This window comes from Cyclopterus lumpus, chromosome 16 (genome assembly GCF_009769545.1).
Source record: "Cyclopterus lumpus isolate fCycLum1 chromosome 16, fCycLum1.pri, whole genome shotgun sequence".
Taxonomy (NCBI): domain Eukaryota; kingdom Metazoa; phylum Chordata; class Actinopteri; order Perciformes; family Cyclopteridae; genus Cyclopterus; species Cyclopterus lumpus.
Genome location: NC_046981.1, coordinates 11,143,739 through 11,170,562, shown reverse-complemented (window position 1 = coordinate 11,170,562; position 26,824 = coordinate 11,143,739). Strand labels below are relative to the sequence as shown.

Genomic DNA, 26,824 nt, shown 5'->3' with positions numbered 1-26,824 from the left:
ACCGGTTTCACAACTTTTTTCCACGCTTTTGTCCAGTCATCTCAGTTTATTCTCTCCGAGCACACACCCCTTCCTCTTAACCCCGTGTCACTGTTGTGACTGATGTCTTTTCCATCCTGCTGCCCTCTCTCAATTAAAAAGGAAAAAACGTCCAATCTTTTTGACCTTTACCTTGACTTGGCTGTTTCCACTAAACACACATGAAAACACACAGTCCTGACACTCCTGCCGTCTCTCCTATTTTAGTCAAATCCCCCTCCGTATCCTCCCTTTCTTCCAGTCTATTAAAGGTATGCCTGGTTTCTATTCTGACATCATGACACAGACATACGCAAGCGGCAGCTTCACATATCTAATGGTTTTGGCAACCAAATTGCAGCTTTAGTGGTGTAATGCTGATATCAGACTGATATAGATCTTGTAATGGCCTGAAAGCTCTTCTGTTCTTTTTAGGACATACATTTAACAGCGGATGCCATTAATGGACAAATCAACAAGTCAGGAATTTTTTAATATACTTTCATTACAAATGTCAGACGAAGCCAAAGTACAACAGCTTGAACATGTAAAACAAAAACTTATTACATCAGTGCCTCATTTTTTTCCCAGGACTTTTCCATCAGAACTCATCCAAGTTGCTCCTGGTGTCTCGTAGCCGTGTGAGAGATGTCAGCACCTCCTCTGTCGGCCTCCTCCCCAGCTGTTTGCCCCCTCTGCACCTCACATTCACTGTTCCACTCTCACTCTCCTTGTCCCCCACCACTGGACAAAAAGAAAATGTTGCCATCATCAGTTATGGTAACATCAGGAGCGATAAATAGGTTGTTTCAGGCTTCAGTACATTAGTAGCCACAGTTTTCATCCTACTATTTATCTTTACCAAATATGTAGTTGTACTGGGCGAGCTGAGCGGAGCGAATCTTCTTATTTAAGGTGGCTCCCTGATCGTCATTCAAATCGACCATGAAGCCGGCTTCACAGAACTGCTGGACCACCTTAACAGAAGAAAGGCACTTGTGTTGAGATTGCATCTGTCCTGTGGTTCTTACACTCACACGCAAATCAATAATGACAGAAAGAACACAAGTCAGAACGACTTGGTCAGCGGATGAACCAGAAGGAAATCTTCGTCACAGACTGACCTGTTTGCTGTACGACTCACTGTTGCCCCCCACAGGAATCACCATGACCTGCGCTGGGGACAACCACAGGGGCCTGGGAGAAGTAAAAAGAGAGGTGATGCGTTTGGGTACAGCTACTGTCGTCTCGTAACAGCCCGACTAAATACATCCGACTACAACGTGATTATTGAAATCTTCTTACCATTTCCCTCCAAAGTTTTCAGCCAGTATAGCGATCATTCTCTCCAGTGATCCCAGCACTGCTCTGTGGATCATCACTGGCCTGTGCGGCTGTCCGTCCTGGCTGAGAAAGACAGAAGACAAAGGTTTACCATTAGAGTGAGTGTTGGGTGAGATTGTATTATTCTGCATAAATGGTTTACTATAAAAGTAACTACATGTGAAATATTGATTTTGCCATTTTAAATTAAATACACTGTGATAAATACTATATAAGTGGGGCACACTAACAAGAGGCAAAAAGCCAGAATGTTATAAATGCAATAAAAGGACTCATCTTTCATAATCAAATTAGGTCATTTTACGTTAGATGTGTGTCACTTTAACTTGATCACTTCCAGAACATCATACACTGGAAGGGCTCATCAAACAGTGAGCAGATTTAAAATCACCACAGATGTAGGAATATTTGAGATTGCGAGCCAATTGCAGAAATGTATGACTCACCCAATATATTGAAGGTCAAATCTGATTGGCAGCTGGAAGTCCAACTGGATTGTGGCACACTGGTGTTGTCTGCCAATAGCATCTTTGATCTGAATGTCAACCTATGAAGAAACATGTCAGAGTGCGTTGGGATCAGGCTTCACTTCTCTAATGTCACGTTGAGGGGGACAGAAATGGTAACGAATGTGATTCCAAGGGAAGCCGATCTGGCCACAACACGCTGTAGCTAGATGGAGATGAGGAATGTTTGTTTGTTACATGGAGCGTGCGAGTGTGTATCCAACCCCACCCTGTCGTGACCTACCTCCACCCTCTGTGCCTCCACATGAGCTCGAGCATGAAGCTGATGTTAAACTCAGACAAAACTGAAGTTATTTTACTGGGCCCTGAACACCTCAGAGATAAATTATCTGGTGATGTGGTTTCTGTAGATGGCATTTCCCTGGCATCCAACACCACTGTAAAGAATCTCGGCGTTATCTTTGACCGAGACTTGTCCTTTAACTCCCACGTTAAGCAAATCTCAAGGATTGCATTTTTTCATCTACGTAACATTTCAAAAATCAGGCACATCTTGTCTCAAAAAGATGCAGAAAAGCTGGTTTACGCGTTTGTTACTTCCAGACTAGATTACTTCAACTCCTTATTATCAGGCTGCTCTAATAAGTCTCTTAAGTCCCTCCAGTTGATCCAGAATGCTGCAGCTCGTGTACTCACAAAAACTAAGAAAAGAGATCACATTACTCCTGTATTAGCTGCGCTGCACTGGCTCCCTGTAAAATCAAGAATCACATTTAAAATTCTTCTCCTCACCTACAAAGCCTTGATTGGTGATGCACCATCATATCTTAAGCAGCTTGTAGTACCATATTGCCCCACTAGAGAGCTGCGCTCACTAAATGCGGGGCTACTTGTGGTTCCTAGAGTCCTAAAAAGTAGGATGGGAGCCAGAACCTTCAGTTATCAAGCTCCTCTTTTATGGAACCAGCTTCCACTTTCAGTCCGGGAGGCAGACACAGTCACCTCATTCAAGAATAGACTTAAGACTTTCCTGTTTGATAGTGCTTATAGTTAGGGCTGAATCAGGTTTGCCCCGGTCGAGCCCCTTGATATGCTGCCATAGGCTTATAGGCTGCTGGGGGATGTTTTAGGATACACTGAGCACCTATCTCCTCTTCTCTCTCTCCTTATGGATGAATTTACATCTCTCCATTGCACCTTATTAACTCTGCTTCCTCCCCGGAGTCGTTGTGACTTCACGTCTCATAGGGTCCATTGGACCTGGAGGTGTCTGATGCCTGGTGAGCCGGCCTCCCGCGTTGGCCCTGCTGATGCCCCGCCCCCTCCTCTCTACTTCCTTCTGTTTCATGGATTGGAGTTCCATTCATACATTGTCATATTCATGTAATGTGTTTATGTAACTTTGTAAATGCTGTTCATTCTGTACACATGACATCTATTGCTTCTGTCCATCCGGGGAGAGGGATCCTCCTCTGTTGCTCTCCTGAAGGTTTCTTCCCTTTTTTCCCTGTCAAATGTTATTTTTGGGGAGTTTTTCCTGTTCCAATGTGAGGTCCTGGGACAGGGATGTCGTATGTGTACAGATTGTAATTTGTGATATTGGGCTATACAAAATAAGCTGAATTGAAATTGAATTGAAGCCGACTTCCTCTCTATGCTTACGGACTTCTTGCACAAGTAAAAGTAAAAATGAAATTGCCTCAAAGAAAACCATTCTTACGTTAAGTTATTTTCTTTTTTAGTAGCTGCACATGAACTGTCACAGGACAGTGTGAAGTGTAACATTTCATTTTCAAAATTATCTCTCTGCAGAGCCAGAAGGACAACAAAGAGGTCTGTGTTGCTCTCTAATGAAGGAACACCAATAAACTGACTCCAGAAGAATCCTGCAGATAAATATAGACACTCTGGGAAATACATTTTCTTTTTACGAGAGTTAAGTGGACAGATTGATACCACACTCATGTTTGTCCATTAAATATGAATCATGGTGGAAATCAACCGTTTTAAATCCCTTTAGAGAAACAAACGTGATGTGAAACACTCAAATGTCTTTATTGAACAGATACTTGGAATAATTCAATTGAATGGCTGGAGCTCTTTCAACGCAGATGGTTCAGAGGTATAACCACAAGAAAAGGTTTAAAAGAGTCTTTATACACATTAATCATTAATTAAGTGTTATTTCATGTTCTGGATGTTAGCAGATACTATGTAAAGTTCCTAAATCCAATCTGAAGTTCTTCAGTAAAAGAGAAACTTTCCAATTGATATTTCTAGAAAATCAAAAGCTTGTCACCAGTGAGGATGACATCGATTTTAATGAAACATGAAACTGTACTAAAAGGCCGATAAACACCAGTTAGAAAACATTGTATAAAGCTAGTTAGGAGTGAAAATGTAACCCAGTTATCTCAGCTAAATGTTTTATTAAATATTAAAAAGGCAAACAAGTAACTTTCACACATCCACACTCTGCTGCTCCGTCTCCTCAGACAGAGCGTCAGTGTTGTGCTCTAAATAACCAAACCAATTGAACAGCTCTCCAAATTTTTAAACAGTTCGTTGCAGAGTGCTCAGAGTATTTATGAGCGCACCCTATGATTAACAATATTTACACTGGCGTGTGAAAATCTGTTTCCTGCATGTTGCCCTTCCCACTGACCTTTGGTCCGTAGAAGGCGCCGTCACCTGGATTCAACTCCCAACGTTCACCAAAGTGCTGCAGACTCTTCTCCAACTGCTACACACACACACACACACACACTTAGTCAATTGAATCAGCTTAAACTGTCGCTGTGCCCATTTAAAAAGGTGTCCATGGGGATTTAGAGATGTGGATATCATTAAACCATGTCCTTGAGTTTAAAGACTACATATGATTTTGCCAAACCACACTAAAGGGTGTGATGTGTGTGTGCGTGTGTTTACCTGCTCAGCATTATCCCAGTCTTCAGGCTCCCCGAGGAACGGTGCAGGACGTGTAGACAGGAGGCAGTGGAAGGAAAACCCAAAGACTTGATACACACTCCTCACAAAGTCCAAACAGGCCACAATCTCGTCTTGCAGCTGGGAAGACAGAGTAAAAAATAAATAAGTTGAAGACACGGGCAACAAGAGGACATCATTAAAATTGCAACCAGGGTCAGAAAAGAAAAAGATATCTGACAATGTTTTTAGTGTAAAGCCTCCATATATTTAATCAGTATTTGAGAAGCTAACAGACTGATGATTATCCTTTGACTGTGATCTGAGAATTAACAGAAAGTCTGCAGGAGCGCAATGAGTATCATGGGAACGTCCCTGAGCCCCATGTAGGGGATCAGGATTACACAGGCTGGAGAGTCACAGTGATGCACATATGGAGGTGTAATGTTTGAGCAGGACAAAGACCTTCATTCATCCAGGCGGTGGCCTCCTGGAATGTCTCGGGGGTTATTTTTACAGCCCATCTAAATCACTGTAATATGGTCCCACACGTGTCCCACCCCGTCTCTACCCCACTTGCAGCACCATCACAATCAAGCAGCAGCCTCAAAGAGGAAAGTCTGCATCGAACCGATGCAAGTTCATATGCGTTCTCTGTACCTGATCAGGTGTGCAAAAGATGTGAGCATCGTCCTGGCAGAACTTTCGGACACGAGTGAGACCTCCCAGCGCTCCAGAGAGCTCGTTGCGATGCAGCGCCCCGAAGTCGGCCCATCGCAGAGGAAGCTCTCTCCACGAGCGGACACGCTGCTCAAACATAAGACTAAACACAAGAGAGGAGAGCGAGGCTTAGTCGGCGTGGACAGCTTTCTTTTTGGGAAACCAGTTTGTGTGTTAGAACCTTCGAGTGATGACGTTTGTGGTCCTCACGTTGGGGCCGACAGTCATCGGCCTGTTTAAGGGCTCAGATTTGGTTTCACGGTTCAGGTTAGAATCAGAGTTAGCTTAAGGTTAGGGATGGTGACGGGTTGTGATGGTTAAGGAGAGGCTAAGGAATGCGTTGTGTAAATGAGTTTCCGGACAAAGACAAGTACAAGGTTGTGTGTTCACCAGTGTGCAGGACAGTTCATGGGTTTGAGAGCGTAGGTCTGGGAGCCCTCTGATGTCACCGTGAACATGTTCTCGCTGTAGTGCTCCCAGTGACCCGAGCGCTCCCATAATGCAGTGCTGTACAAAGTCGGAGTCACAACCTCGTTGAATCCTCGCCTTCGGTATTCACTCTGCAAGACATCAGGACGGAAGGATGTGTGTGACTGAGTGCAGGACGGGGCCAGACTGTCACAACAGTAACTGAAGGCTAACAAGAGTAATATCCTGACGAGTGATATGAACATGTGTGTCCCCGGGACACAATCACACAGCATCATTTGTTATGTTAATGTGCATGAACATTTGTGTGTGTGTGTATGTGTGTGTGAGAGATGTTGGACAATATTACATGTTTAACCCAATGAAGGAAACATTCTAAATTAAATCAGGATTTTTTGATTACCATAAACAAACAATGGCTGTAGTTTGGGTATGCGTAATCAAAATGAAGACGTGTAAGGTATTTGTGTTTTAGTTGTACAAACAGTGCTGCAGATTCAATGTGGCAGAGGTCAAATACAGATAATTGAGTTGCACAGAATATCAGTCATCCTATTGTCCTATATAACTGAAATGTGCGTTCATCCTTTCACACCAAAGCTAAGGCTGCTGCTAATGGCAGACCAGAGTAAGGAACCAGATTAGATAACACATGTTGATTCATTTACATTGATCCATATGCAGGTTTATCCAGGATCCTTGCTAAATTTAAACACCACAAAGAGTTGACCACATTAGCCACAACACAGAAAGATAAAGTGGTGAGTTTGAGTGTTCTGACATTGTAATGAAACTTGGGAGTGTCTCAGTCAGTAATCAGGCTGGTAACTGTAGCTTGTAAATGGGAATATGAATGGAAAAGTTGCAAATGTGCTTTTTGAAGTAATTCTGCTCATATAGTTCCCTTATTAAATGTATAGAAGTCTACAGCCAGATTATTGTTGGTCATTTACACAGAGTCAGTGACTGTGAAGAGTGTGTGTTCACCTTAATGAAGTCAGTGAGGGTGTTGTAGATGTAGGCTCCTTTAGGCAAGAAAAAGCAACTTCCTGGACTCACGTCATTAAAGAAGAAAAGCTCCTGGTCCTAAAAACATGAGCACATGGCATTTACGATCATTTGCATCTCATTTAATGCGCCTCTCCTAATCTAGAGTTTGTCTTACTGTCCCGATGCGTCTGTGGTCCCTCCTCCTCGCCTCCTCCTGCTCCCTCTCCCACTCCTCTTTGTCCTTCTCTCCTGGAAAAGCCACACCTAAAAGACGCATCAAACCTGAGGACTCTGTCTGATTGGGCAGGGTCACGGGCGACAGCTGGGATGTTATCGATGTGCAGGGAAAAGATGTTGGGGAGAAGAGGGACATAGATAAAAATCAGCCAACGAGGTGGCCAACGAGAAAGGGAGTGGGGGTCAGCCAGAAGAGGGAGGGTGAACCAATGAGTGACAGCAAGTCTGATGGATAGTGTTGTGTTTGTAAAGGCCGAGAACAGGAAACTGGCCTCTGACAAACACAACATCCTGCTGCTGACATTTACAGCCTGGCTGCCATGGAATCCCAGTCTGCCCAGTGGCAGCCCAGTATAGAAACTCCTCCCTCTTCCTCAATCAATAAAGACGAGGAACATTCCCAGCATGACCCAGCATATTGCTCAATAGATTCAAATAAAGACATGTTTACAGATTAGATGAGGTTAATCAAGGCATCCTCTTTAATGATCCCGTGTGAAATTAAAATTCTTAATGGTATTTTTTTAATCTCTTTAAGAAAATGTATTATTAAGCAGAAAAATGAGGTAGAGCTATGCTAGATGAAACCATGTTTAGCTTTACGAGTACGTAAAATTACAAAAAGGCAAGCAGAGGACAGGACCGTTACACAAACACACACCTGGAGTGTCTTGAAGACTTTGAGGAAGCCAGTGTGTGGGAGGAGGGGGCCGTCACAGACCACTATGCTGTCTCCACACCTGAGTCACACAGAAAGGATGAAACGGGTTTCATTTTGGGTGAAACTTTTATAAGACAGGTAAGTCCACATCAGGTGTGTATATATATATATATTAATACCTGTACACTGTGATGGTGGGGCCTTTCATCTGTTCCTCAACAAGCTGCAGTCTCAGCTTATTGTTCTATAAAGTAGTACAACACACACACACACACACACACACACACACACACACACACACACACACACACACACACACACACACACACACACACACACACACACACACACACACACACACACACACACACACACACACACACACACACACACACACACACACACACACACACACACACACACACACACACACACACACACACACACACACACACACACACACACACACACACACACACACACACACACACACACACACACACACACACACACACACACACACACACACACACACACACACACACACACACACACACACACACACACACACACACACACACACACACACACACACACACACACACACACACACACACACACACACACACACACACACACACACACACACAGAAAGGGTCCGACCTCAGAAAGAGACTTATTATCATATTTACCCAAAATTACATAACCATAGATGGGATGACGTTATCATTTACAAAAGCGAGTCTGATTAAGTTTGAGATTTTGATAACATTAAAGAACACATTATTGTTATACCACTTTTTAAAACACTTTCAAATTATACAGAATCAGTAAATAAATGAGGAAACAATAAAATCAAAAGGTCAGATAATTAAAAATTATATATATATATATATATATATATATATATATATATATATATATATATATAAAGTTGAATAATCCAAATGTTAAAACAATGACAAACCGATGTCAACAACGTTAAAGATTTAAAGTTTGAGCGAATCTGTTGCGTCAGACGTGCACGTGGAAAAGCACGTCCGATACGCTTGCAGTCTATACACAGCTTAGTTACAACCACAAGTCAAACTGTCTGCTGTAAAAACAATGTCTTGTTTTCAGTATATCTGACCTGGAAGAGCTCTCGGACCTCTTCTGCATTCAGCTCCAGTCTGGACAGAGGAAGCTTGAGGGCTGCAGCCTGTTTACATCTCTCCTCCACGTCACTCAGAGACAAGGCACTGTGTGTGGAGAGGATAGAAACGGGGTCGTTACAGTAGCACTGAACAATGTAGAGTTCACAAACTGAAGAGTACTGCTGATTAAACACAAAGAAAGTGATCATGTTAACACAGGTGGTATAAATGTAAAGTTACTAACTGCAGGGAGGGAAGCCAAACATTATTTCAGAAATACTCAGTAATTATTTTGTGTTCCGAACAAGGACAGATGATATTTTGACAGATTACACAGACAAAAAAAAAAGACACTTGATCACAATTACAGAATAGATTGCACCTGGAGTGTTGTGTTCATATAATAAATGAACAGCTCACCTGTTGTGTAGTCGATGGTCACAGAAAAGCCCGAGCTCCGACGCTCCTTCTCTGCAAACCTCTGCACCAAATGCCTTCTCCAGCACTCCTCCCAGGACGCACGCTCCTGTCCTCCATGCTGCCTAAGACGGGGAGGGTGGTACACAGTAGGTGGAGGGATTCCTTATTTATTTGACACGACAATGCACAGCTTCTTAGCTGTACCAGAGTTAGCAGAACAACAACACTGTTGTTAACAATTACAATTAACACTGTAGTATAAAAAGGCAGTACATCATCACTATACAACATCAGCAGCAACACAAGTTTCCACAACATTAAGATACATCAAGTATTTGTGTATATGCGTGACGTATACATGAGATTGATTTTTGTCATGATTTAGCCATCTTGAATTTAACATCATCCTTTAGCCTGGGAAACACAGAACCATCCTTGAATTACTTATTCAAGCAATATTGAAAAACCAGGATTAACAATACCTGGGTGTCACATTTGGCTATTTTATGTGAGATTCACTTTCTGTTCCAAGTTTATTTATAATCTCTTGGTGAAACATTTTGTCCTTTCCCGACTTCAGGATGTTTTCCACTAAAGTTAAGAAGATACTTTTTTTTTAGGTTATTAAGATCCATCTTAAAAAGGCAATGCGACATAGAAGGCACACACAGCCACGGTGTATTGCAAACAAATTAAAAGGAACACAAAAGCATTGTGAGAAAAATCAAAAAAGTGGGATTACCCGTCTTCCCTCATCTGTGTCAAACCCCAGAAGTCGTAGTTCGCAGTCAGCCTCTAGGGGTCGTCCAAGCTCCCACAACTCCCCATTCACCTTACTGACCAGAGCTCCTTTCACACTGCAAGCAGAAATGCAACAACCCTGATATATCACTTCAGTAAGAACAAACAACAAGAGAGCACAGTTCTGTAAAATGCATTTACCGGACACTCTGAGCAACAAAGAGAGGTGTGGTGACGCCAGCTGTTCCCTTCACTGTCCGGCCGTCCGCCAGCTGGATGCTGAGCCGAGTTTCTGTAGCTTCAACTCTCCTCTTGTGGCCTTGTTTATCCCTGAGGTTCTCAAAGATTTGCACTCGCTCAGATAAAGCTGGGCACACCTAGAGAGGGCAGGAAAAGAGGTAGATCTGAATTAAAAGGAGGTGAAAGGATAGTGCAGTACAACCCAACAGCACCACACCCACTACAGCGACCAAAATACCCATGAAGTTAAATAAACGCCTCTCTAAACAAGTTGCGATAGAAACTGAACATTATGACCTTCATGAAGGTCGGGTTAAATGCTGGGAGGTTACAGTAGACTGCAATAGCTTTAACTAGGTGTACCTAATAAACTGGTAACCGAGTGTGTGTTGATACACACATCAATAGTGGGATGAAACCATGTGATTAAGCTTCAGTGGTGTCTCAGCATTATAATAAGGTGGATGACAAAATAAATAAAATGCCTTTACCAAACATTAGTTTGGTAAATGTCTTTACAGTAGCTTTACCACCAACACAATATTGTTAGTGCTTCACTTTTCTTTCCTTTTTAGGGAACCACTTTGGAATCAAATGAGAGCGAGAGAGAGAGAGAGAGAGGCTGCAGAGGGTTTAGTGGGGTCCATGCCACCTATATACACCACTGCTGTTTATAAACTACAACACAGGTAAATCCAAACCAAGTACCGAGCCATGTCCTATGTATCTGACAAAGACTCTGAACCTGGAGATGAATACGTTCATCAAAGCACAAACAAGCTTCAAGCAACACGACTCTGAACCCTGACAGCAGTCCTCCTAGCTAACGCTAGCTGGAGTCACTGTACTGCAGTAGTAACAAGCCGCGCGCACCTTGCTGTACCCCCTGTGCGCGCGAAGTGTCGCACGCGCTGCCGACCGACAGGTAACCAGCCGGAACAGCTGCGTCACCGCCATCCCAGACACACCTGGCTAAACGCCCGCGCTCATGTCCACATATCCCACATTACTGTCACCCTTCTCTGCGAGCGGCCATAACACCGGAAGCACACATTAGAGACGGCAGCGGTGACGTTGCCGGCGTACACACACACATGACGCGATTACGAAGCAGCGTGCGCGCACCCAGGCATCCACGCCAGAGCGCGCGCCAACACATGGAGTTGCACATACGGGACATCTGCATCCGTTTAAGGGGTAATAGATAGACGTTAACACCTAAAACCACGCACATTATGCTGATTTTTAACGAAATATGGCGTATTCTTGGAGTTCTCTCAGGCTGAAGCAGAACACAAGACTACCAACAACCACCGGACATCAGCTAAACGGCGCCTGTACTTCAGTGAGCCACTAGTACACGAAGTATGTTCACACACACCTTCAGCATGACGTCAGTCCACAAGGACGACCCGCAGAGCCAAGGTGCTGCGCACCCGAAGAGCCGTCTGCTTTCAACTACAGCTGCGGGTTTAGGGTCCCGAGAGCTTTGGTGTAGATTAGTAAGTAAATTGAGAAAATCTAATTTAATAGATTACATATGTGAGGGGTCCCTTAAATATGTAATATATTAAATTAGATTCATCTTCACCGTAACTGTTGTTCAAATTATTTCCATATGTTAAAGCCTTCCCTGTGGAAACTATTGCAACAACGTTTTGAAATATTAAAACTTTACATCTGAATGCCTTGGATATATTTTAACAAGTAATAACTGTCAAGTACACTGCTAGAGACAGTTTAAACAAGTTAGTGAACTCCGTTAATTCTGACCAGGGACGAAAACGTATTTTGAGTGTCACCATTTTCAGAATAATAAGCCAACACCAGTACTGTACTTACAGTACTACTGTAGTTACAGCAATACATGAGACGCGTGTTCGAAGTAGGAGCTGAAGTACCGCTGAACTGCCACTTGGGGGAGCTACAGCACTTTAGAAACACGTACCCTTCATCTACATAGTAAAGAAGTGCACTTCATCTACATTGTAAAGAAATACAAAGTATTATTTGTTTTAAAATACGTTGAATTGTATAAATAAATAAATACTATACAGTCCGACGGCTCTAAAAAACGTGACGAACCCTATCTAGAAGCCAATCAATTATTTTATATATAGATTGACACATGTGACCACCTTTAAGGATTTGCTATTATTTCACTCCATCTATGAGATATTCTGGAAAGCGCGCACGTGTTACACGTTTACGAGCAAGAGATCTGCTGTTCTTCGTCAAATGACTGCCTAAAAAGGAGAGCTGGTGGTTTTGTCTAACGTATCTGTATTTAACATTAAGGACCTAACTCGGCTGTTAAATTAACATTAATTACCTAAACATTAACATATCGCAATATTTCACTGTTAACTGTAGAATAATGGCACAGAGGCCATAATGAAATATTTCAGTTTGAATTTCTGGTCACTGAAAAGATCCTGGCTTAATGCATTTAGTAATGTCATCTTTACATATTAACTATACACAGTTGATGCTTAGTGTTATTCTGTTAATGTTGTGACTGAGGTTGTGGCTGGTCATCAAACAGCCACAATGTATTCAGTGAATGCAGTAACTGCGTTCCATGTACTGTGATGGTCAATACCTCGGTGTAAAGCAGACTTCACTAGTGTCACTAAGTTATTAAATGGCATTTCTAAAATGTGGCTTTCCAACAACAGTGTGCATCGTAGAGTGTACTTTTTTTTTTTTTTTAAAGCAACAATTAAAACAAAAAAGAAACAATCAGTGTTCTCAAGGAGTTAATGAGAGAAAAGTTTGAGTAGAGGTCTTTGCAAGCGAGAAAAAAAAAGTCATGGAAAAAAGCATTTCTCCTCGTTATTCAATCAGAGCACCGACTGCTTACAGTCATGGTGCACCCAAACAAAATGTCAAATATACTAAGTATGTGAGGGAAATGGCTGCAAGTCAATCATTTACACAAAAAAGTGTCGTCTTGTGATCTGTAATATGCTTTGTGTAAAAACAAAAAACGGATACAAAATATGAAGATGTACTCAGCTCTTAAATAATGCATATATTCACTATGACAATTATAGAATGAGTGCATGTTTATCACACCAGAAAGGATTGGACACTCAAAGACCGGGGATATAGCATCATTGATGAGAACAGCAGGAGGAGCAGTTAAACTTATCAAATATACACAGACCATCAGCTTAGTCACATCTTCAGTCAATTTCAAACTCAAGTTGTCAAAGAGGAAATGGATAGAGGTTATTTATAGGGACAATTGAAATGTTGAACTTGGTAGGAGCTCAGTAAGCAGGAAGATCTTTATAACAGTTAATCTAGCTTTCTCTCCGTGAAACGTGAACACACCAAACTGATTTGGGTTGATATTTAGCTGCTTCAGTGAGTGATGAGATAAAAGACACACAGTTTACAGAAGGTGGTAACAGACTTGTATAACATTCAGTAAAACATCAGAGCGCTGATGAACCGCTAACACTGTAGTGACAAATACACTCGTTGTGGTTACATTTTAACAATGTATCAAACTTCATGTGGAAACGCTTGCAGGTGCTCAGTGTATCTTGATGTGACTGTAAAAGGAGCACAGGAGACAACAAACACTCCATGATCAGACAAACACAAGCAACATGACGCTTTGAGCAGCAACACCCAACATGCACCTCTCACTGTGTGGGTCAACTACGTCAGTGTAGAGCTGAAGCATTACGGCAAGAATCCCTGCACAAGATGGAGGATTGCTGCCATTGTGACGACCCTTTTTTTGTTTGTTGAGAGGTGCACAAGTGTTTCTGGACGAAGCCATGTGAGCACAAGGTAAGCACAGGGGCTTGAGGGGGAAAGCATGAAGGAAGCAACAAAAAAAAAAAAAGAAAGGAAAAAAAAAAAACGAGAAAGGGGCCAAATACCACTTGAATATTTAAATAAACCATTTTCAAAACTCCTCATTAGCTCAATCGTTTTCACTCCCCTGATACCATTTGTAAGCGCTGCTGAAAATGGGAAATTGCCAATCTTGTCTCGCATAAAAATACAGCGCAAAAAATAAAAAGGCATTAAATGTTAATGCATTATGAAAATGGCAGCGGCTATGTAAATATATGAAAACAATCTCTGAAAACAGGCAGAAAAATCAGCTGAACAGCGCAAATTAAATAACAGCGCAATTCAAGTGATATATATATATATAGTGACCAAATAAAATGCCCCCCCCCTCCCCCAGTTGAATTGAAACTGGATTTTATTCAAGTCAGTACACCCGCTGTCCACTACTGAGAATCTTCATGATTCAGTCTAACTGAACCTTTGTGTTGGAAATAAAAATACATAATTATCATCTTCACCCTCCTCTTCTGCGTGGTGGTTTCAAAACGAGGACAGAAAGGCGCGACAGACACTGCAGAGAAAATCTTCTGGAGCTAAAGCTTATCCGAGGCCTCAATCACAGCAAAGACGGGGTGCGAGATTGACGATCAATGTTCTCATTAACAGAAACAAGAGCTTGAAGAAAAAAAAAAGAAAAAGAAAAAAAAAAGCTGTTTCATCTCAGTTTTTATATTTACAAGCTTAGAAATATATACAGTGGGAGAGATGGGAGGGTGAAAAAGGTCGAGCAAGGGAAGAATATTATTTACAGCAGGTACTCGGCTGCAACACAGGTCTCATCACTTCACATGAGAAATACCATGCAAGGACACACAGCACACACCCATACACTCAGAAGAAGAGATTACTTTGAAATCTTAACAATTGTAAAGGAAGAATTTGACATTTTGGGTAAAGCGGTTATTGGATTTCTTTAGAATTAGATGACATATCTGTCTGTTAAATATGAACGGTAGACAGGAAACCATCTGCTTAGCTTATTATAACGACTGGGAACAAGGGCAGACAGCCAGCCGGGTTCTGTCTGAAGGTAACAAAGTTACTTCCTGGAGTCGTGAGGCCCAGCATGTAATCCCCTGTATAACAACAACGTGTCATTTTTACACTTGCATGTTTATATGGATTAAACAAACAACATACCACATGTTAATAAGTGAACTTTAGAGGTGTTAATGTTTTTGTTTTTTTTACGGATCCAAGGGAGCTGTTCCCCTGTTTCCACTCTTTATACTAAACTAACCGGCTGTAGCTTCATATTTAGCACATATACAAGACTTATATTGATCTGCTCAGCAATTACTAACAAATAAGCTTATTTCCCAAGATGTCAAACTATTGCTTTTTATTTCTTTCCTGTGTATCCTATGATACCCATAACTCTTTCGCTCTCCTGCTCTCTCAGTTAAGTAACCCAACATTCACACAAATGGTCAAGCTCTGAATAAAGAACGGTTTCATTTCTAATTGAACTATCTGCACTGTCTTCCTATGGTTCGAGAAGAGGTTTGAGAAATGGAATAAATGGGATGGATTGAGGGTTGTTACACAACACTCTGCACTATGTAACTGATAACATCATAGCTGCACTGTACAGTGCAAGATGATTGGCTGGCTACCGAGCTGAAGCATGACTAATTAATCCACTATTTACACACAACCTAAGGTAGTTTTAACTCAAGCTAATTAACAGAGAAAAGATATCTGGGCTCATACCAGCAGGGCTAACACACACTCTGCACTTCAGTGCAGGGCGCTTGCACTTCTCACTCCGCATGGGTTAGATGACCACTTCAGTAGCGTGGGGGTAGGAAGGGTCTCTTCTGTGAATGGAAGGGACCACCTGTGAAAGGAGGACCGGACCGCTTGCCCCCTCGGAATCCCCCCATGGGGCGATCTTGGTTAAACTGCCGAGAGGGGGTTCGGCCCCGCAGCAGAGGTCTCTGTGCGATGGGGCCTGAGAGCATGAGGGGTCGAGAACTGGGTAAGTTCAGGAGGGGAACGGGGTTAGAGGTTTGGTTGCGGGTCTGAGCAGGAGGACTAGCGGGGGGCTTCTGGAGAGAAGCGGACTGAGCCGGGAGGCGAGCAGGGAGAGTGTCGACTGCGGGGGAATTAGGCGTGGAGGGAGAGGGTGTGGAGGATGTAGGAGAGTGGGGCGGAAGAGGTAGATTCAGAGGCTCCTTCACTCTGCCCAGTAAGGGGAGGGGAACACCAGGGGTACCTGGGCGGTGAAGAGGGGGTGCATGACGGGGGACAAACGGCTCTTTGACTGTGCCAGAGCGGGGCAGCTTAGGGGGCTCGCCTAACAACGATGCCATGAGGGGTGGAGGACCCATTTTGCTTCCTCTGGGCCCTAATCCACTGCGATCTACACCGTCAGATCTGACTGAGAGAGAAAGAGGAAGGGGGCGGTCAACAGGGACCAACACTCCCCCAACCATGACAGCTGAGGGCACAGCATGGTGGGTGGGTGGAGGGGAAGGGCGCTGGGGTACGGGAGGTGGAGGGGGTCGAGGGATTGGTGGAGGGGGGCCAAAGAAATGGGATGGAGGAGGATGCTGGTGGAGGAGTGATGGGGGAGGACCCTGGATGTTATCCGTGTGGTAGGGCATTTGGAAGGGAGCTTGGGGTGGAGGATGTGCGTGAGGATGGGATGGAGGAGGGTGGAGATGTGGGAGAAGGAGATGTGGGGGAGGCAGAGGCATAGAGGGGGTCATGTCCTCATTGCCAATGTTAAGAGGAGAGCGGATCGCATGGTTTGAAGGAGGCTGAGCTTCCATGTATTCCTCCTCTTCATACCACATTGCTCCCCCTGGCCGACCACTAGCCCCTCCCCCTCCCCGAGAATCTCGGCCAATCACACGGATGCCCTCTACTGTCTTGATGCGCTCTCCAGCGAGGGGGCGGTTTGAGTAGCCTAGAGTTTGGATGGGTGCCCCTTCAGTGTAAGGAGACACTAGTGTCTCAATACGATGGTACTGTCCCTCCCTCCCATCCCCACCTGGAGACTGTTCCGCTTTCCCCTCTCTTTTTCCACTCAGACCTCCATCATCTGAGCCACTGCTGGCTTTACGAGATCCTGCAGACTGTCTTCTTTCTCCAATCCCTCTGTTGTTTCCCATCATTCTTAATTGGCCATGTTGTCCATCTTTCTTACCCTTCATGTCGTTACTGGGGGAAGAGGATACCTGCTTCCTCAAATTCATCACTTCATCTTCCTTTAATTTTGTGCCACTCTTTTTTCCAGCTCCATGCCGTGAAGAGGAGGAAGAGCTCGGCAAGTCTCCATTGCTGCTGCTTCCTGATGGGGTGATCACAGCATCCCAGGGTTCGCTGCGGTAGGCTGTTGGTGAGAGGTTATGACCTCCAGATGACCCTAAAGATTCTGGCACACTCCCGGGTGTGTCCATGATCTCGTCCTGGGTAGGGGTGCCAGCAGCTTCGTCTCTCACTGGGGTCCCATCCACCCCCTCGGGACTGACATCACCCAGAGCGAGACTAAAACCTGGATTACCCTGCAAAAAGCTGTTGATTTTTGATTCTAGGCTGGGGGGAGAAACAGAAGGAGCTGAGAGGCGAGGAGGGGGTGGTGGAGGAGGAGGGGACAGCCGTCTCCCTTTCTCCCAGTCTCTGGTTCTCCCAGGTGTGTCTCGTTTGAGGCTGTTCCCCAGAGTGGGTTTTGTTTTTGGGGTGGTTGGGGTGAGCAGGGTTTTAACTGCTGAGGATTCTGGGGAGGTTCGGGTGGGAGGAGCAGAGGTGGCGTTTGTCACACTTTGCAGGAGAGAGGACAAAACTGCACCAAGACAGAAAAAGGGTGGGGCAGGGGAGTCAGACATGATGACATAAGAAATAAATGATTAGTAAAACTTAATAAATAAAACATTTTAATTTCAGTGTATGTGCGTCTTACCTGGTGTCTTTGTTTTCGACAGAGCATTAAGGATGCCTTCAGGTGTGATATCAACACGTGACAGGAAGTTGGCCAAGTGAGGGCTCGAAGATGTTGCTTTGGAGGCTGCTGCTTGGCCAGAAGGAGTGGTGGGTGTTCCTGGAGACGGCCGAGGTGATGGGCTAGCTGCTGGGGGAATTAAAAAAGACACAGAGGGATGCAGACAATTTTTATCTGTGCCAGGCAACAGTTGTTTTTAATCCGAGTCTGTTCCTAAACAATATGAATTGTGTTAAAAAGTTGAATTTACTAAAAATTGTACTAGAATGGAGATGTTTTTATGGAGGGACTGAAACTGATGAGTTTAAATTTCTTTTTTGTGATCAAAACAAAGTGACAATATCAGCAAGAACGTAATCATTTTTCATAAATTGTGTGACATTGTCAGGGAGCTTTTAGCTGCAGGATCATTATTACACTCATCTTCGGCAAACCCTTGAACACACCTGTATTCTTCATGGCAGATGTGAGTGAGCTGAGAATGGAGCTGATCTTTCCCAGGTCAACCTTCTCCAGATTCATTCCCATTGGGGTTATTGGGGCGCTTTGAGCTGGAGCAGGGGTGGGGGTCACCGCCGTCGCCGTGGCAGCAGCAGTGGCGTTGATCTTAGAAGCCTTCGTAGGTGTGGTGGGAACCGTTGATGCTGCAACTGACTTGGCAACAGCAGTGTCCGTCTTGTCCTTCTTGTCATCTGGTAGTAAAAACAACCAAAGAACCGATACATTTTACAAATCTGAAGCACCACGCTACAACAAGGCAGCCCAATATGATCCAACTGAAAAGGACAATTATCCCCCCACTACAACACTCTTTAGCCACTAACCCTGCTGCTCGGTGGCAGCGCCAGCCTCTTCATCAGACATATCCATGTCCTCCATGTGTCTGTTGTCACTGGGCATATCTCCTTCATCCATAGCCTTGCCATCCAGCTCTGGATCCACCTGGGCTCTGCTCAAGCCTAGTCCCAAGTAGGGTGAGTCAGAGCCGGTGGGAGAGGGGGCGTCTTCGGAGGGTGAGGGGATGGGAGAGTCCTCAGGTCCAGGTAGAGTCGACTTGAGGGAATCCAATTTCCTTTTAAGGCTGGCCACACGGTTGGCAAAGGCATTGTACGCCTGAAAAAAAAAAAAAAAAAGTAGTGAGGAAACAGAATTAAGAGGAAGATAAAAAGGATGTTCAAGCCATATATTTTAACATTTATACAGATTTCTAGGATCAATTTACAAAACATCGTAAAACAACAATAAATGTCTGTCACCATTGTTTTTATTATATAGAGAAACAGTGCAATGTAACATAGATCAACAAATACCAAATAATTCTTTGATGAACCATTTTCAAATTTGAATTCGCAAACCGAACACTCACATTGGCCACAATTTTAACCTCCTTGTACTGCATCTCGTAGAAGATGTCAGCGTTTCCCAAAGCTTCCAGCAGAGGAGGCCCCGTCTTCAACTCTTTCTCCATGAAGACGACAAACTCCTGCAGCTTCAGACTGCCATCCTCAAAGTCCTTCGCAAACTTGTTCCCTCCGGCCTTGTCTAAAATGGGAGACAATTGATGAGCAAGCTAAAAAAGTAGATACAAAGTGTATACACATTTCACATGGTTCAATAAAAGATAGTCATTGTCAAAAATAAAATACAGATCACTTTTCACAATTTTAAATATGAGACTACAATAATAAGAAATGTCATTTATATCTTCCATTTCACTACAAACCCAGACTTTTTTTTTAACTCGTTTGGACCAAGAGCACTGGTTATATAGCCAGTGCTCAACGCATCATAACATTACAAAACTCTTCCCAGTAACAATAATCCACAGACTGTAAACTGTTTTCATAGACACTACTTTCTACTGAAGAAATACTAGCAGGAATACACTACTAGTGTTGTGGCATGAGGAGGACATGTCAAGTATGTGTGCTGCTTAAGACATACAATACACATGATTAGGATACAAGTAAGGATAATAAGAAAAAAAAGCTCTGACCTTTAAGTCTCTTCAGAGCCTCCGTGCTGCAGACATCGACTCTGAGAGCGGCCAGCTGCTTCTCCCTGAACTCCTCTTCTGCGACTGCTCGCTTATATCTCGACAACTGCTCGATGAGGGAGTGGGGCTGGAAAAGTAACAAAGAAATAAGTTACAGAAATTATAATGCTTTAGATATTTTCCAAAGTAACACAATACAACATTATTGAGCAAGACTTACTGTGAACTCTGCTACAATCTTGGACTTCAGGGCAGCTTTAGTGTTGGCTGGGGCTAGAGAGTGAGATAGAAATATTAACTAAATAACTCACTTATAACTGCAACTGTAAATAGTTTGAAATATACAAGTATGTGGCTTAATTATTAGGAAGTTATTTCCCTTTTATATTTAATTACCAAGCAAAAACCTTGAAGTACCAAACTGACCAGTTGCCGGTGGAGTCTCCTTTTCTTTCTCCTTTTCCTTCTCCCGTTCCTTCTCCTTCTCCTTCTCCCGTTCCTTCTCCTTCTCCTTCTCTTTCTCCCTCTCCTTCTGCTTCAGCTTCTGCTTCTCTCTCTCCTTTTCCTTTTTGTTGAAGCCAGCTTTAAACTGAGCAATGACCTCTTCGGGGTACACGCTCCTCTCCTCCCAAATTGTAAAAATCCTTTCCACTGCCTTGCGGACTTTCCCGTCTCTGAAGACAAAAAGAGACACAACATGGCACATATCAAGACTAGAAGAACTGGGAAACAGACTTCATTTGATTCAGCTGTATTGTACTCACCTGATAAACTGGGCCGCATTAGGAAGGACTTCTGCAAAGGCTGAGCGAAAGACAATGGCATTCTTTCTCTTGCAGTTCTGTATCACATCGTTAGCCAGGTAAAAGAGATTCAAGCGGTGATTGTTATCAGCTGAAAAAGAAGACAGAAAAGTTTAGCTAATTTAGAACCAGTGATGCCATCATATTTTTCCAACTCTATTAAGTACATATTTAAAAAAACAAATCTTATGGCTCGTTATCATACAGATGGTGTTTTTGTATAAAGGTGTACATTAACATTGGTCAAAAACACTGATGCAAATACATCCGTCAGTCAAGATAAACTAATAATATCAGCTGTAAAAAAAAAAGTCACCCGTGCTGCATTTAAAAGCCTTCATGGCATCATCCTAATCTCTTAAACAGAAGGCTGGAGATGGTGCCTGTTTTTGTTGGTACGATTAATTCAGTGACCTAACTTAAGCATCAGTCATACATTTTCATATCCAAAAGAAATACAATATTGGCAAGAATCCAATGATTCCTACGGCTTCCGAAAATAGATTCAGCACCCTGACTTTACAAGGCAGGATTCAATTACAGTCAGTAAGCAGGACTTTGGGCTAAAAAAAGATCTAAACCTCTGTCACGTTCTGTTGCATTTTATCAGGTTAGCGTCTTAGTTTGTTAGTCCACAAGATTCATTAGTTTCATCAGAAATACATTACTATTGTCTACGCAAAGAAACGTGTGTGTGTGTGTGTGTATATATATATATATATATATATAAAACTTAATTGAATGACCAGCTCCTCAAGGTAAAGAAAAAACCCAAAAGGAAAGTGAAAGTATATGAAATAGGGAAAAAAGCCAATTTGCAGTAAAAAAATATTGTATTAATTATCTAATTGAGTAAATATTATTGACATAGATCAAATATATCATATTAGCATATACTGACAATATGCATGCTCTTCACTGTTGACAACGCAAAAATTGTTTTCAAAAATATTGTGTTGAGTTCTTTTCAGGATCAACCATAAATAAGTCAGAATTAGAGGCTTTTAAGAACAAATACATTACTTTTAAAACACAAGCATTTCTATAAAGTCACAATAAGGGGTAATCCTCAGTAGTACCGACCAAGGCTGATATTAAATTTTTACAAATATGCCTCAAATAACAAGAGGGTGACATGAGTTGAGTATCTATGAACAACAGATGACTGAACTCTAGTCAAAGCCAACACTCTCATGCATACACAAACACACTGCATTTATCACTTGAAAACACACAGTTATGACACCCAAATGGTAAATGTGTTCAAATAACAGTATATGTACTTCTATTCCACCATTAAATGCCGAAACAGCTCGCAAAAGTCACTTGAAAAGCTCCGAAATGACATTTGAAAATATCCACAAACTATGCAGCGCCAACTTCATTTAGGCCTGAGCATCTGTATGTCAAACATGAAACATTTTAGGAATAAAACAACTCAAAAGTATTATTCATGCCAAAAGCAGTAGAATAAGATAAAAAGTTACATTGTTTTCTCACTTCTGAAACAAACATGCCGGAAATGTTTTTTAAATCTGGCTTTCTCATTGTAGTTTGTAAATGTCATGACACGTGAGCAGAAAACTGAGGGCTTTGTTTAATACAAACTACGTATAACAACACAAGACTGTGAGACTATTTGATGTACATTTCCCCTAAAAACATTTAATAATGCATTTAAATATGTTCTACTTTACTTTAAAATGGATTGCTGAAAAATATTTGTTGCACATTTTCTGAAAAATGTCCCTAAATATAGCTTTAACCCATTACTTTTAAAAGACTAAACCAATAGATTTGATAGTTATAATGAAATATATATGGCATGCTTTCAAACGTACGCAAAAAAATTAACCCACAAAAAAACTAACCCACAAAAAAACTGAACATTTCCTTTCTTCAAAAGTACTGCGTGCTCATTTTATTGATTACATTGCATGAAGATGCCAAAAACTAATTTGGGTAGAAATTACGTTTATAATTTTTCTAGTTGTGAGTAAATGTTACATTAATGTATGGTCAATTCAGTTTCTTATCCCAACACTGTGCTTTAATACACTAATGCACAGTACTAACTATGCTGAATCGATTTAGGCTGCATCCTGCATTTGTAATCATCCTTTACCATTCAGGCCAACTACATCATATTTTACTTATTTATTCTACCTTTACCGTGTGATCTTGTTTTTCTACTTATGTCTTGTTTGTTTGCACTCTGCTGCTGTAATCCTGCATATTTCTCCTCTGTGTGATTAATAAAGGATCGTCTTATTTTATCTCTTCACACAGGTAACATTTGTAAACTAACACTGGAGCGTGTTTATTAAGCCATGTAAAAAAAACATCTTATGACTACCTTAATAAAGTATTGATGAAACACGTTAATTTGCCAAGCACTAATACTACAGTTTAGTCTTTAGTATAGAAAAGACAACGTATGCATGTTTGCAGTGGTGCTCGAAGATATACTGCAGGTATTTATAATCTTCCACACATCGGCAGCTCTTTATCATCACAGAAGAGCTTTTCATGTCTTTTTATCATCCGCATTACCATTCACAAGTAATAAAGCCCAACTTTGAAATGAAATAATAAATTACATGACATACCATCCTAAAATTCAGACAAATTAATGGATTTCTGCAGTGTAAGATTAAAAAAGGAGGAACAACTTGTTGTCTGCTTTGGAAACTGGTAGGCATGGATTGTTTCTACTCAAAATGCATCCACTTGATAACTTTTGTGAGGGGGAAACGCATATGTTGTAGCCTACAGGCAGCAATAAATGATGATCAGTAGATCAACTCTTGGTTAGTTGGCGCTGCTCTCCATCAGAAAACAATGGGTGAGCCGGTGCACAGCAGTTCGCAGTGTGCTGTCAGCACAAGCTTTTATCATGCGGCGCTTTTTGGGCAATGACGCGCAAGGATAAGAAATGTCTATGTCAGTCATTCTCAAATACATTTGCAGAATTTCTTCCAGAGTCTTTCATTTAAGATTTATATCTGCAACCTTTGAGCACGATGATGGAGCCTGAATGTTCTGATAATTGTAATCAACGTATAACATTGATTCTAATACGAAAGGCTATCATACAATCATTTTGTTTTGTTGATGCAAGGAAAAAACAAAAGCCTGTTAACTCCATCTAAATGCATTGATAAAAACATTTTTTAAAGTGGCTTTATGTTAAGTATGTCCCCTAAAACAACTCTTTGAGAAACACTGAGCTACATGATTATTTGAACGAGAGGATTACGATTTTAAGTTTTTCAGGGCACAATAAAACTTCATTACAAATGCAAACAACATTTTTTTTTTTTTATTTATGTTGTTTCACCAGTCAAATTTGCAAGAAGCCGTTTTAGAAACTCATTTAAGATGATTCCATAATGTGGATTACTTATTTGGGTTTTAAAAAAGTGTGTACTCATTTCTTTTCACACTTTTATGTTCAACTCGGGTTAGTATTGGAGAAAAAAAAGTTGTAATAAACATTTTCATGGTGAGAAGCTGACTGTGGGAACTGTACTTTTGCATCTAGCTTTCAAGTCAATGTCCCTTTAAGATGTTATTAGCATTCATGTTTTTCCACACATTTTATCGGCTTTCTTAAATCTAAACAACCAAATTAGCATCATGGAACAGAGGCAATCCAATATCTTTTGTTAGTCCTACTCCAAACCAACCAGGTAACATTAGGCATGACATGGTATAACAGCATTGAAATATTAACTTCACTTCTTTCCAAAAACCGATGGGAAACTAAATCTTTCAAAACCCACTGATAAGTAGATACAATATAAAAGCTCAAATGATAAATAATGCCTTTTTGCAACATCAATTAAATTTATTCCTGCATTCACCGACATCAACGGCCAAAGCATAATATACGTAGAGTACTCTGCTGCCTCTTTATTCTGCCCACACGCAGCTGAGAAGCTGATGAAATCTACTGAGTCATTCACTCCAATGTTTGAAAAATCAGTTCGCATTTAACAACAATTCCTCCACAATCGTTGAGGATTAATATTTTCTGCAAAATAGTGTTAGAAAAATCTTTGAACCTATAATTGCACAGCTAAAATCATTTTGTAGTTTTAAGTTTTAAATTCAAACTAGCAACATCAACATATATTATAAGAGGACAGGAACTTAGCACGGCTGGAGACCAAAGCAACACAAAACACCAGCATGTGAAGACAAACCGATGAACTGATCATACTGTAGTCGGGCTAAGAGCAAAGCTAAAAAGGTTAGCAGTCCACTGTGTTAGCTCAATTTAATTAACTATTTCACAGACCACAATGTTGACTTAGGCGACTATATTAATGAAGTTAGATGCTGTATAAATGGTGTGTAGATATTGGAAAGTATTTTTGGGATATGATCTAATCATAAGAGTAAAGTTCAACCCCTTTTCATCATTGGACAATTTAAAATGCTGCATGCAGGACTCATAATACCGCAAAAGGAGAGCTATATGGAGGACATTTGTTGACACTGCTGTAAGATGTCCCCCCCCCCCCAGTGCTGTGTTGTAAAGTCTATCAAACATAACAGTGAAAACCCTACGCAGGTACAACGTTGCCACCTGTCAATAGTATGCAGAACAACTGGGATTTCAAATCATAATTCTGAATAATATAGATGACTTTGAACAGATTAGGGAGGTAATGAATATCTGGTGACACGTGTACGTATACAATAACACCAACAGGTTAAATGTGACTGCTTTGTCAACATAGGCTATTATTGTTACTATACCACTTATATTTACTTAAGTTTACCTGCAACCAGTTGGGTATAATAAAAATGTACAGTAGGTTGGTAAGAAACCAATATTAAGCAATTGGAGGAAATATGTTAGGGTGCTACTGTCAAGTGCATCAATAAATTGCAACCTGACATTAAATTGCGGATTGTTTATATAATTTGTTTTTCTCTCTCTATATATATATATATATATATATATATATATATATCATAATCTAACTAAACACCTTGCAACCACCTCCATTTCAGGATCTCATTCGTAGACACATGCTGTGCAGTGCATGGCAGACCTCCTAGTGAGACCAGGATCAGTCTAATCCGGACCTGCACCTGGGAGGCCCAACTTGTAAACAGTGCTAGCAAGCAGCTAGACGTTAGCTTAGCTTCCGTTAGCGTCTCATTTTAAGTGCCGAGTACAACACTAGCCTCTTCAAAAAAAAGTGTTATGTGATAATTGACATCTAAAATAATTGTTTAATTCTGCCCGCTGTGGCCTCGCGCTTCCCTCGAAGCCACTAGAGGCTGAACGTTCGACTGGATCGCGGTCGAATGTTCGCCAACGTTCGCTACCGGGGTCGGTTCAGAGCCACTCACATTTTTTTAGCCACTTCATCCAGTGGCGCACGACGAGGCCGTGGTGCTTTTTGTTTTCAATGCACCAGTTGGATAGTCCCTGTATCGACTCCATGGTGTTGGATACTCCTTGAAACCGTCGGTCTAAAGACGCTTCCAGGCCAGCGTTGGAGCCGCGGGCTCCGTGTCCGCTTGCAGCCCCTGAACCGGCCGCCATCTTTCTTGCTATGTCTGCAGGAGGCTCGCGCTGTTGATGCGCGCGAGGGAGACCGATATGAGCGCAAGAGAAATCACGCCCACATGTTTATGCCACTTTATCATGAGCGCATAGCTGTATTCACCAGTGGACGTCACCGCAGACAACATGGAATACAATACGTTTGTCTCATGTTAAATATGAGACGAGTCGTTTCCAACTGACGGGAAAAACAGACAGAAGTCAGTTGAATGTAGTTTATTTAAGGCTGAGACTGTAACGTTAATTACAAAGAGTTAAATAGGTGCTAATTTCTCAAGAAAAAAA

At 41.9% G+C, this 26,824-nt stretch overlaps 1 protein-coding gene across 5 annotated transcripts; it reads right to left on the bottom strand.

The window, feature by feature from the left end:
* Positions 1 to 492: 492 nt before the first annotated feature.
* Positions 493 to 26,565, bottom strand: LOC117745034 (threonine--tRNA ligase 1, cytoplasmic-like). Of its 5 annotated transcripts, none has more exons than XM_034553003.1 (18): positions 11,205 to 11,408; positions 10,293 to 10,468; positions 10,093 to 10,207; positions 9,351 to 9,472; positions 8,927 to 9,035; positions 7,974 to 8,038; positions 7,795 to 7,873; positions 7,072 to 7,218; positions 6,894 to 6,992; positions 5,868 to 6,037; positions 5,418 to 5,580; positions 4,761 to 4,898; positions 4,495 to 4,572; positions 1,809 to 1,909; positions 1,324 to 1,425; positions 1,143 to 1,215; positions 881 to 995; positions 493 to 762 (listed from the first exon to the last, which is right to left on the bottom strand). In XM_034553003.1, exons 1-18 carry the CDS (start codon positions 11,286 to 11,288, stop codon positions 620 to 622), a joined length of 2,079 nt encoding a protein of 692 aa, XP_034408894.1. In that variant the 5' UTR covers positions 11,289 to 11,408; the 3' UTR covers positions 493 to 619. The 5 variants fall into 5 exon arrangements, 3 of the variants coding, with proteins under 3 accessions (XP_034408894.1, XP_034408896.1, XP_034408893.1); XM_034553005.1 differs by having other exon boundaries at positions 4,495 to 4,569; positions 11,205 to 11,407; XM_034553002.1 differs by lacking the exons at positions 493 to 762; positions 881 to 995; positions 1,143 to 1,215; ... (12 more) ...; positions 10,093 to 10,207; positions 11,205 to 11,408 and adding exons at positions 17,362 to 17,997; positions 18,115 to 18,282; positions 18,600 to 18,845; ... (5 more) ...; positions 20,914 to 21,043; positions 26,323 to 26,565 and having other exon boundaries at positions 10,328 to 10,468.
* Between the last annotated feature and the right edge of the window lie 259 nt (positions 26,566 to 26,824).

Bases quoted from the DNA above. Each gene is read 5' to 3' on its own strand.
- LOC117745034 (XM_034553002.1), bottom strand. From the start codon at position 26,518: ATGGCGGCCGGTTCAGGGGCTGCAAGCGGACACGGAGCCCGCGGCTCC. The intron at 20,277-20,369 runs GTAAGTCTTGCT...TTACTTTTCCAG, and splicing joins AGATTGTAGCAGAGTTCACA to CCCCACTCCCTCATCGAGCA. The intron at 19,696-20,149 runs GTCAGAGCTTTT...CTCCCATTTTAG, and splicing joins GGCTCTGAAGAGACTTAAAG to ACAAGGCCGGAGGGAACAAG.